The 13,015-nt window shown below is 43.6% G+C and overlaps 1 protein-coding gene across 14 annotated transcripts in view; it reads right to left on the bottom strand.

The window, feature by feature from the left end:
- Nucleotides 1–13,015, bottom strand: part of NFASC (neurofascin) — a 209,810-nt gene that overhangs the window by 93,327 nt on the left and 103,468 nt on the right. For all 14 annotated transcript variants that reach the window (XM_075335668.1, XM_075335673.1, XM_075335662.1 and 11 more), the window contains one exon: nt 643–754. In XM_075335668.1, coding sequence (XP_075191783.1) covers nt 643–754 — 112 coding nt within the window. The remainder of the gene's footprint in view (nt 1–642; nt 755–13,015) is intronic.

The following is a 13,015-nucleotide window of genomic DNA, read 5'->3' as shown; positions in this document are numbered from 1 at the left end:
GGGGCCAGATCGCTGCTCAGTGTCACACGCAGCGAGATCGCTAATGAGGTCACAAAAACCGTGACTCAGCAGCGATCTCGGTAGCGATCTCGCTGTGTGTGAAGTACCCCTTAGTCAGAATTATTGTAGTTGAGTGCTTCTTCTATCTTTGTTTTGCTGTTCTCCATCGGTCCTTCCTCTCCTTTTTGCTATCTACTAATTGATAAAGCCTATCTCATGGCTGTTACTAATACCTACTATAGTTAGCTTGTCATTACCTAGAGAGGAAGGGACAGTTTGATACATATGTTTTATGTATGTATAAAAAGATATCCATCCACAGGTATTAGAGGGAGCTATATGTACATTTACCTCCATACTACTGTCCTGATTTTTTTCATTTAATACACCTTACATTTTTCATGTATTATCATTCTAGTTTGCTTTTTAGATGTTTACTACAAGTTATGTTTAATTTACTTTAGAGACCCCCATTTAACATACAGTGAATTCCTACTGCAATATATGCATTATAACAAATATTAGAAGTCACCCCAGAGTTCCTAAAAATAAATGATCAGATATATTTTCCATTCAGGTGTATAGATGAAGAAGTTGTGAACAGTGCCATGGTACGATTACAGTCGTCATTTTGCTACTTACACTCCGGAGGCAATACATTCTAGCAGGAGATCTTCATCCCGCAGCACCAGCTTAGTGCTAGAAGTGCCCGTAGGCAGCAGGAATGTTGGCGTTCTCTCTGGCACTTGGCGAGCTAATCACAAAAAATAACCACAGTCAAGCAAAATGCAGGAAATATAACCAGGATAAAAAACTAGGCATGCTCCACTATAAACTACCATCTACTTATCTGAAGCAGCTATTTCATGATGTCCAAAATCCTAGGCCTCATATCCACTACAGCCTTTTACAGTTTTGATCTCTTTCCAAGAAAATTAGGCTGGGGGAATATTCATCAATTTTTAAGTAGATAAAAAAATGGATTGTAAAAACTTTCCCATGATGAGTTTTGGTGATTTTTTGACACTATTTTGGCTGGGTAAATAACAGTTCAATTAAAATGGAAGGGACTTAAATGAAACCTGTCAGGTGCAATATGCTCCCAAATCCAGAAGCAGTTCTGGGTGTATATTGCTAATCTTTGCCTAACTGTCCCTGTATATACTAGCATAGATAAAGGGATCTTTAGAAAAAGTATTTCTAAAGATCTTTTATCGTATGCTAATGAGTGCAGAGACTAGTCGCAAGGGCATGATTTCCCCTGGCTTTTCGGCCCCTTAGCACGCCCACTGGGGTGTACTAACATGCTAATGAATACGTAGAGTCAGAGGTATGGTCACACTCCCCTCTCTGCTGCCATCGCGCCTGACGCTAGATTTCGGCTCATTGCGCATGATCCCGGACTTTCGGTCATGCGCACTACGTGGATTTGAAGCCAGGACTTGTACACCCGGCGGTCATGCGCATTATGAAACCAGGTGTACGAGTCCTGGCTTCAAATCCACGTAGTGTGCATGACCGAAAGTCGGGGATCATGTGCACTGAGTCGAAATCCAGGACTCTGATGCGATGGCAGCCGAGAGGGGAGCGAGACCATCCTCTGACGCTGCATATTCATTAACATGTTAGTACGGCCACAGGGGCATGCTAACATGCTAATGGGCCAACTAGCAAGGGAAGCAATGCCCAGGGGACTAGTCGCTGGCCTCATTACAATATCATATGAGATCTTTAGAAATACTTGTAAAGATCCCTTTATCTCTGCTAGTGTATACAGGGATGGTTATGCAGGGATTAACAATATGCACCCAGAACTGCTCGTGGATATGGGAGCATATTGCACCTGACAGGTTCCCTTTATAGAGCTCTGTGCTTTTTTTTTTTTTTTTTTTTACACTGTGTAAAGTCCTGGGCTGCATGTTTGAAATCCGCAAAATGGCAATTTCTCTTGAGGGTACGCTGACTTTTTATATGCAGATTTTCCCCATAGAAATGCATTAAATGTTGAAAATCTACAAATAAAATAATGCATGTGTGTTTTTATTGCATGTTTGCTGCGGATATGCCGGTAATCACCACATGACTGTATCAATAAAATTTTGTCAAAGCAAAATACCAGGAAGTATACAATAAAAATCAAGTTTATTTAAAACATGATCAAAAAGGACAACAGGAGATTTTAGCTAACAATATGCATTTTACAGTATATGTTCCTAAAAAATACAGCTTTAGTGCCAAGAAATACAAAACAACATAACACGATCATAGATGACAATGGAGGTGCATTACATATAGTAACTTGTATAATTCCATCTTTCCCCAGAAATAAGATCTACTCTAAAATAAGCCCTAGTATGATTTTGCAGGATTTTTGGAATATGCTTGAAATATAAGTCCTAATCCAAAAATAAGCCCTAGTTACTGTGCGTATGGCCCTTCTTGTGCCGTGATTTTGGCACATGAGTGTTCTCCGAGTGCTATTCGTGATAATACACGGAGAACAGGAACTTTCTGCTCACCTGTCCCTGGCGCTGCTGTCCATGGTGCGGATGTCTTACGCTCTGTGGTTTCTGGTCCTGCTGACTCCCCGCTGCCACTGCTTCCAGCCCGAAGTGTAGTGAATATGCAATGAGCATAATGAGCAGGGGTCGGAAGCAAGTAACAGCAGCGACAGAGACAACAGTGCTGGAGAAGGGGAGTATAGAAATTCCTTTTATTGTCCAGAAACGTGGTTTTCTCCGGTACGTGTCACATTGATGTCACACAGAGCACATCCGTGCGGTCCGTGTGACACCCGTGCTGCCTGAGAGAACAGACATGTCTACGTGTGGAGCACAAGGACACACGTATACTCCACACGGACCATGTCAAAACACGCACATGTGCACAATACCATTGATTTTAATGGGTCTACGTGTGGGCATGTTTCTGGTATGTGTGAAAACGGACGTCACACGTACCAGAGACACAGATGTTTGAAGGAGGCCTTAGGTACATCAGCAGTTGTATTCCGAAGCTCAGATTGTTTAAGGACTCTACTCTTGATTACTTCACAGTCATGTAACCAAAGGTCCCTTAATTGCAGAAGGCTAAAAGAACTGAGCAGGAGACAGAATGGTATGCAGGACTGGCATTAGAGGGAAGGGAGCGCAAACTGGGTAATTTCATAGGGCCCCAGTGTTTATATCCTGATGTTAACACAGCTTCAGGACCTTTGTCACATCACTGAATGAGACATTGCGGTCACCAAAATGTCTCCTAATTGCTGGAATCTAAAGCTGAAAAGGAGACAGGCTGCTATGTATGTGCAGTCTGTGTGTGTGGATGAATGAATGGATGGATGGATGGATACACAGACAGACAGACGCACATTTTTCACATAGGGTTTGTAGAGTTATGTTGATCCAGAATGTGATGACATGATTAGATTTGAATAAATATTGTTTTTTTTTACGAATAAATGTGGATTGCTGTTTATGAATAAAAAAAAAAAAAAAAAAAGACATCCTCTGAAAATAAGCCCTAGCCAATCTTTTGGAGCAAAAAAATAATATAAGACCATGTCTTATTTTCGGGGAAACATGGTTGTAAGATAGAATATGTGTTAGTAGTATATATACAACATGAATAGTCTTACCCATACTAGTAGCAACATGCAGACCTTGCGCCCTATTATGGCTAAAGCAGGCTTTACACGTTACGATATCGTTAATGAATTATCGTCGGGGTCACGTTGTTTGTGACGCACATCCGGCGTCATTAACGATATCGCAGCGTGTGACAGTTATGTGCGACCTAAAACGATTGCAAAAGCGGCAAAAATCGTTTGCCGTGGAGAGGTCGTCCTAAAACAAAAAATCGTTTACATCTCATTAGCGATGTTGTTCCTCGTTCCTGCGGCAGCACACATCGCTATGTGTGACACAGCAGGAGCGACAAACATCTCCTTACCTGCCTCCGCCGGCTATGCGGAAAGAAGGAGGTGGGCGGGATGTTACGTCCCGCTCATCTCCGCCCCTCCGCTTCTATTGGACGGCTGCCGTGTATCGTCACTGTGACGCCGCACAACCGGCCCCTTAGAAAGGAGGCGGATCACCGGCCAAAGCAACGTCGCCGGACAGGTAAGTCCGTGTGACGGGGGTAAGCGAGGTTGTACGAGACGGGGGTGGGTACAATCACTTGCGATCTCGCTAGCGAGATCGCAGCGTGTAAAGACCGCTTAAGACTACTCATGTTGTATATATGTTAATTGGGTATATATACTACTAATACATATTTCATAGATGTCATGATCATTATGCTTTACAGTACTATTATACCCATGTGATATGCACCTGCATTGTCATCTATGAGCTGGTTCTGTCATCTTTTATTTATTAGCATTAAATCTGTCTTTTTATAGAATATGTACAATAAAAATACAACTTTTTAGCTGAAAACTTCTTTTTTTGTTCAGTTTTGAGTTGATAATGGTTACTACTATAAATATTAAAGCGGCTGCCTGTATGTTGAATGTCTATCTCTTAACATGACTATGTATTTTGTGGATTTAATTGTTCTTATTTAAAGCATGTCATCCCAAAAAGAGAGACAAAAACTACAGTGTCTAAAATGAACAAAACAAAACACGTAAAAAACCACAAGTAACCTAATTTATCTAAAAGGTGCAAAAATGCTGCACAAAAACTGCAACATCAATAACTGAACAAATACTCATCATGGGAACTTTGCTTTGAGCGTTTGGATCAGATAACACTAAGACAAATGGCCATTTTACTTACATAAACTGCTGTTTTAGTACATGTCCCGCTGGAAAACAATCATTTTTGTCTCTTTGGTGAGGTTTAATCTGTTATTGGAGGCACCTGCTGTCTGTTTAAGGCTCCATTTACAGGCCTCTCGGGACGTCTATTGGGTCTGGAGACTAGCGTTAGTCAATTACTTGTTAATTAGAGGGAGCCCATCAGTAGCTTTATTATATGAGTGTTCATCACTTCATCTGCTTGTCTTCCGAGGCCACTAACATGTATTAGATCCAGTGATAGCATTATAATTAAACTAAATGAATGCTGAAATGAACAGACTACAAATGAGATAAAAAAAATCTACAAAAATAGTAATGAAATACAAACTTCCTATTACATTGCACAAAATCAGTGTTTACCTATTACATTTATTTAGGGTTTCCTCATCATATGTTTTTCTTGCACTATTTTCTAATTTTAATTTTCCAAGATGGTATAACTAAACCTCCTTTTAATTTGCGCCTTTTTTAAAGTCTATATTATATATGTTTGCCTGTTTTTTTTTTGTTTGTGTATTTTGGGCTAATTCATCAATTGCAAGTATTTTAAAAATTGAAAAATTTTGGCTCAAAAGTAGTCTAGGCTTCCCCCTAAAGTGACATTATGTACGCCATATATTTTAGCACACATTTTGCGCTTCTGTAGCAGGACGTGCAATTTTCTGCACTGAAAAGTCACAAAACGGGTAGAGTGAGTTTTTATTTTATGCAAAATTCATAAACTGCATTTACCAAAAAACATAAGTACCACAAGACAAAAAAAGATAAATAATTTTAAAAATAACAGAAATTATTATTTGGGCCCACTAATTGTCTATAATTACGATGAGCAGCAAAGGGGTGCAACGTGCTGGACTTAGGATACCATAAATTAAGTAAATCCATTAAGAAAGGCTTGAGCATTGCCAAGATTCCTTGCCTGTTCTCCGACTTATGCCAGACTCATCTAATTTGATATAGACGGGTTGGTAGAGATATATTGTGTGACAAACCCATTTATAGAGATTGTAAGATTAGAAAATGAACAACTTTTTAAATTGCTAAACCATGTTTAGAATCTTTGGTTACATTAAAGGGTTATCTGAGGTACAACCTAATTTTCATCCTAAATTTCTAACTATTTAGTACCATAATGTAAAGTCTTTTTTACAAACTTTCTTTTTGATGAAGCTTTGTTTGTTTAAGAATCCCAAATGCAGGGGGGCGTGGCCAGCAGGCAGCATGAGCGGTCGCACTTGAGAGCAGCTCCGCAGTCCAACGCCTATTATCTGCATTAATCCTGCCGAAATCGGTAACCAAGCATACCGTTTGAATCCCCCCGGAGCGGTGCACATTCTGACCCGTAAGATGAGCAGGGGACGTAGCGCAGCGGCGGCCGACAAGCTGAAGAAATATGCTCGGGACTCCCAGAAAGATGGCGTCGGCAGGCAGGCAGTGCGGGAAGCCAGTGAGATGGAGGAGGAGGAGGGTGCGGACGCCAAGCCTGAGAGATCGCAAGAAATGACATTACAACAAGTCACAACACAGCTCCTTGCAGCGATCCAGGATTCTAACGTGTCGCTGACTGGCAAAATTGAGGAGGTAAAAATAGATGTGGGTCTCCTCAGGCTGGATTTACAAAATCTCCGGGAGCAAGTAAAGGAGACGGAGCAGAGAATTTTACTCTTGAGGACGACGCAAGAGCGACGCCCGGTAGATTATCAACACTGGAGCAGGCGGCAAATAACTGGGCGCAAAGGGCTGACTACCTTGAAAACCGTCTACGTCGCAACAACCTGAGAATCCTGGGGATGCCGGAGAGAACGGAGGGGAGCGATCCATGTAAGTTAATGGAAGTTTGGCTTACAGAAACCTTCCCTGATGCGACGCTTTCCGTAGCCTATGCTATAGAAAGGGCCCATCGGGTCCCGGCTAAACCTCCTCCTCCGGGAGCGCAGCCTAGACCTCTTCTGGCTCGGCTTCTGAGCAGCAGAGATAGAGACGCTATCCTGAGTGCGGCGAGACGCAAAGGTCCGATAACGCATAATAATGCATCTAAATCGATCTTCCCTGATTTCTCTGCGTCCCTACAGAAAACGAGGGCATCTTTCATCTAAGTGAAAAGGCGCCTCAGGGAGCATCAGATAGTTTATTCCATGATTTTTCCAGCCCGCCTGAGAGTGGTTCACCAGGATCGCTCCCTGTTTTTCACCTCTCCTGTGGAAGCAGAGGAATGGATCAAGTCGCCCAAGCTCGGAAGGAAGCGCTGATTTCTGATCCTGTGACGCCCTGGGGATCATCTTTGAATCCACCTCCCTGGAATGGTGACGATGATGCGGCTCCGGTATCTTTTTTTGTGCGTTACGTTTGCGATCGCTGTTGCGATTAGTCTACAGTCTCTCTGTTATTGGAATCTCATATTCTTCATCGCTGGGAAGAAGGCGCTGAGGCGGGCCGGACTCTGAGACGCAAGGCCCGGGGTCGGTGTGGCGCTTGACCCCGATCTCCCGGATCTGGATCACTGATGCTTCACTCATCATGAAGGAGGCGCTGATGCGGGCCCGGCCTCTACGATGCTTCAGGAATCACATCTGCGCCCAGTTTGTAATTTCATTGGGCTGGATCCCTGTGTCCCAGTTGGTGGAGGAGGGACGCGGTTGCGGGTCCAGTTCCTGCGATGCTTGTGACCGTTGCTGCGTCGGGGTTGCGATCCCGTGGATTTGGGACCCGTGGCCTCGGTCACCGTTGAATCATTCCAGATGCCGGCGTTACTTCGATCCTTAGTTCCTGTTTGAGAAGGCCGGAGTCTCACCCTCGGAGGAATCTATAACCTCGTCGCTGTTGCGTCACGGATACAGGACGGGGAGGACTTTTCATGATCTACAAGCGAGGGCCTGCCTGGAGTTTTACGTTTGGAACTTAATATTGGGCATCGCAGTTAGGAATAAATTAACCTTTTATTATTATAGATCTTTATTAAGTCTTTAGTTACCGCATATCATAGCTTTTTCTTTTTATGCCCTAATGCTATACTCCCACCTATTTCTTCCTTTACCCCCCCTCCTTTCTAAGCCCCATCCCTATCTTTTAACTCTTCCATTTCACACCCCCCATTCCAAGCAGTGCCATTTGGTCCTTATCTGCCAGTCCTTTTTCCCCATAACAGTCTTCCTTCAGACTCCCCGCCCGTTAACCCTACTCTTACTCTCTCCCCTTATTGTCCCTTTTTCTCTCACTTCATTTTGTTTTTTTGTATTCTTTCCGCCCCACGCCCCTCTCTTCCACCATGCAACCCGGCATCCCACTCTTTCATCCCTATTTCCCCCCCTCCCTCCCTCCTTTTTTCCTACTCTAGATTTCTCCCCCCCCCTTTTATACCTGTTCCTTCTCCCATCTTCCTCCCACATATCTCTCTGTCCCACCTCCCCCCCTCCTCTCCCTAAATCCCCCCCTCCCTTCCCTTCATTTTCTCCCTTCCTTTTGCTTTATCTTCCCTGTTTCCAATTTGCCATGTTATGCATTTAGGTTATCTACGGGATTTAATATGTTGGACTGCAGGAGGGGCTCAGGTCCTTGTTCGAGGACTCCCCCGTACCAAGTACCATACCCAGCCACGTTTGTTAACCCTAGTAGTTTCTAGGGAAAGTCTCTGCTGATCAAACTTTTGGTCCTTTTCTTGTCCTCTGCTTTGAGCAGCCAAGTGTTTAGAGTTTAGGGGTACGTTTACCCGCATTCAGCTGTAGGTTGAGAATTTGACATATTTTATCCAGAGTCACGGGTGATATTCATTAATGGTTTTAAATTTAATGACTTGGAATGTCAGGGGACTGGGCACAGCCAGGAAGAGGGCGGCAGTGTTCTCACACATTAAAAGATCTAAAGCTCATATTGTATGTTTATAGGAGACCCATTTACTGCCTGAGACAGTGAGATTTCTTAAGAAGACATGGATTCAGTGGACGTCTCATTCTACTCATTCCTCATTCTCCAGGGGGGTATAGATACTGGTTCATAAATCATTACGCTGGGACCCAGGAAAGATTGTAAAAGACCCCGAGGGTAAATATGTATTTATTCAAGCCCATATTGAGGGGTCAATGGTAGTGATTATGGCCATTTATATCCCTCCTGCGATGGGCACCTCACTTCTGTATGAGGCGGCTAAGTTCGCTTCTCAATATCCTCAAGCACTGGTGCTATGTATGGGGGACTTTCATTTGATCAACAATCCCGAACTAGAAAGATTTAGCACCCAACAGACTTCCATTCCCCAGACGATACAAACCAGACTGAGTGCATTTCTACGAGAGGTGGGATGGCGGGATATATGGCGGCTCCATAACCCAGTATTGAGAGAATATACCTGCTACACTCCCGGGAAAAATTCCCTATCCAGGATTGATTATATCTGTGGGAATGAGAAGGTCTGTTCTCATATACAAATGGTAAGCCATTTACCGAGATCGGTTTCAGACCATTCTCCTGTGTTGACGAGTATTAAATGGGAGGAATACAAGTCACATAGATTATCTCGTAAAATTAACCCCTGGTGGCTATCACTTTTTGGAACCAATGACAGAATCCCTGACCAAATAATGACATATACTGAGACGAATTCCATAGAGAACAACCACTCAGCTTACTGGGATGCATTTAAGGCGTACTTGAGGGGTTGTTGCCTATCTTCTATCTCATACATCAAGAGACAGGCGTCCAGAAAGGAGGAGGATTTGGCCGCTCAAAATAAAATCTTAGAACATAGATTCACCTCTGACCCGTCTGAGGAGAATAGAATTAGTTGGCTGCAATATGGGAGGCAGTATCTTCTATATTTACAAGATAAGGCCAAAAGACATGTCTTCTTCACAAACCAGAGATATTTTGAGCAAGGAAATCAGTCTAGCAGCTTGCCTGCATTCTTGGTGCACCAATGCAATAGCTCACCTGCGGTCCTTAGGATCAGAGCTCCTAACAATGAGATTGTAACTTCTGTCAACGACATTCTGGAAGTGTTCTTGGACTTCTACAAGCGCATGTATGAGTCCAGACTGAAATTTTCGGGGGAGGAGATCGCCAACTATCTGGGGGACCTCGGGCTTCCCAGATTGACTTTGGATCAAAGACTGGCTTTGGATGAGGTCATCCGTATGGAGGAGATGGTGGAAGCGATGGGGACCCTTAACAAGGGTAGGGCGTCTGGCCCTGACGGACTCCCGATTGAAATATATACCAAATATCAGGGGGAGATTGCTTCAGCTTCCCCTGGAAGTGGTTGGAGCTTCGTTCGGGATAGGGCGGTTGCCTGATTCCTTTTATGAGGCTACTATTGTTTTACTATTGAAACCTGATAAGGACCCCCTGGACTGTGGCTCATACAGACCAGTCTCGCTGTTAAATTCTGATTACAAGATACTTACGAAAATTTTGGCATCTAGGCTTAACAAAGTTATCTCTTCCATAATACACAGGGATCAGTCTGGATTCATTCCGGGTAGGAGTACCTCGGATAACCTGAGGAGGGTGCAGGTGATCTTACAAGCAGGCACAAAATTAGACGAGGATTGGGCTCTGATCTCATTGGATGCGGCTAAGGCCTTTGATTCCATCGAATGGCCATACTTGCTGGAGGTGCTGCGGGCGTTTGGTTTTGGTAACAATTTCATCCGGTGGGTTGAGATTATATACAAAGCGCCGACGTCTAGTATTCAGGTGGGTGGCGGTGTGTCTGGGTCCTTCTCCCTGAGGAGGGGAACCAGGCAGGGGTGCCCCCTATCTCCCCTCTTATTTGCTTTAGCCATGGAACCGTTGGCGGCACGCATTAGGGCGGACCCAGTATACAAGGGAGTGGGGTGTGGTAGGGGGGAGGAACGTCTGTCATTGTACGCAGATGACCTGCTACTTTTTGCTTCCAGTCCGGATTCCTCCATTCCCAGAGCCGTGGAGTTCATTAATCGATTCGGGAAGTTCTCGGGCCTGGCGATAAATTGGTCAAAATCATACCTCCTATTTTTATCCCAAGACAGAGAGAATTTGGTAAACACATCTGTATGCAGACTACCAGTAATAGATCAATTCAAGTACCTGGGGATTATACTAACGAAAAGTCCGGCGGAAATGATAGCCAGAAACGTTGTGCCTCTCTTAACACACTTCGGGGAAAAATTTAATAGGTGGAGTCAGCTTCCCCTTTCGGTAGCGGGAAGGATTAATCTTCTTAAAATTATAGTACAACCGAAGTGTCTATATATCACCCAACATATATTTGTACCAATTCCCCGCTCCTTTTTCGCTCAATGGACTCCTTAATGATTACTTTTATCTGGGGCTCTTCTAGGTCTAAGATCCAACTGGCCAAATTGCAGTGGCCCAAGGATCTGGGGGGTATGGCCCTCCCAGACCTATATTTACACTATTTAGCTGGACAATTGAAATATCTGGGTCCCTGGACATTACCTGGCGTGAGGGGCTCCCCGGAGGGATTTCTGGTGGAATTCACGGATATGGATCTCCTATGCCCCCTATTGTCGGATTATAAGAAAGCCCCTGAGGGCCGAATCCTCCCAATTCACAAACTAGGGGCCAGGATTTGGAAGGAACCTAAATCCACGTTTGGATTCCAGGATGTTCCAGTTGAGACACCCTTGTGGGGCAACTTGTACCTCCCGCATTTCTGTGGATTACTGGCCTTTAGGGAGTGGAGGAATCGCGGAATAGTCTTTCTGGGCTCAATAGTCCGGAATAATGAGCTCCGCCCTTTTGCGCAACTACAGGTTGAATATGAATTACCGGACTCTCATGGGTTCCAGTACCTCCAGGTCAGACATGCTTTTCGGACTCAGTTCTCTGGTCGTGGGGCTAGATTCTATTCATTTCCGATAATTGCAATTATTAGATCACAGGGCCCTGGGGGTCTAATCTCTAAATTATACTCATCTCTTATCCGGGCCAATGCCATAAATAATCCTCTCTCGGTTCTGGGGAAATGGAGGTCCAGGATCCCGGAGTTGGATGATGTAGCTTGGGATGATATTGTCGAATCTCATACCTTAGTGTCTCCTGCAGTTAACAACAGACTAATTCAATTATTCCTTATCCACCAAAGCTATATCACACCAGTGAGACTAAACAAGATGAACAGCACGGTTGCGGATGGATGTCCGAGGTGTGGGAGAGATGGGGCGGATTTCTGGCATATGATCTGGGAATGTCATGTTATTTACTCCTACTGGAGAGAGGTTACAGCTACACTCTCCTCAATATTAGAGAAGACGGTCCCTTTAAATCCGATTATCTGTTTATTCGGAGTGGTGAACGCGAACTCTTGGTCCCAATTTGAGAACTTGCTATTAAAAAAGGTCCTGTTTTTGGCCCGAAAGGGCATCATACTAAATTGGATAAGCCCTCGCCCCCCCTCCAAAGCTTCCTGGATCGCACTTGTGAATGCCATAATTCCATTAGAGCAATTTGTGTTCAAGAATAGGGGCTCTTTAAACAAATTTGACAAAATTTGGGGTAGGTGGTTGAGGTCGCCCTTGACTGGGGGCTCTCCCGGTTCCCTGACTACAAATCTACAAGCCCTTCTATCTTAAAATTTCTATTTTTTACCGCTACGACGCATATGCGGATATGAAAGTCCAGTGAGTAGTAATATTTTACGTGCTGGTGATGTGACTCAGTCCTCTACACTGAGTGCTAATATCACATGTCATTACAGAAATGTTGCCTGTTCCTTTGGATGTTACCTGTGATTGTATACTTTTGGATCATTTAATATTCATCATTATTATCTGTGAACAAATGGCTGAACGGATTGCTGTTATTATGTCATACTTAACCCCTTAAGGACGGAGCCAGTTTTGTCCTTAATGCCCAGGCCATTTTTTGCAATTCTGACCAGTGTCACTTTATGAGGTTATAACTCTGGAACGCTTCAACGGATCCCGGTGATTCTGACATTGTTTTTTCGTGACATATTGTACTTCATGATAGTTATAAATTTAGAACGATATTTTTTGCTTTTATTTGTGAAAAAATCGGAAATTTGATGAAAATTTCGAAAATTTTGCAATTTTCAAACTTTTAATTTTTATGCCCTTAACCCAGAGAGTTATGTCACACAAAACAGTTAATAAATAACATTTCCCAAATGTCTACTTTACATTAGCGCAATTTCTGAAACAAAATGTTTTGGGGTTAGGAAGTTAGAAGGGGTCAAAGTTCATCTGCAATTTC

This window comes from Anomaloglossus baeobatrachus, chromosome 2 (genome assembly GCF_048569485.1).
Source record: "Anomaloglossus baeobatrachus isolate aAnoBae1 chromosome 2, aAnoBae1.hap1, whole genome shotgun sequence".
Classification (NCBI taxonomy): Eukaryota; Metazoa; Chordata; class Amphibia; order Anura; family Aromobatidae; genus Anomaloglossus; species Anomaloglossus baeobatrachus.
This window is presented reverse-complemented; position numbering and strand designations above follow the sequence as displayed.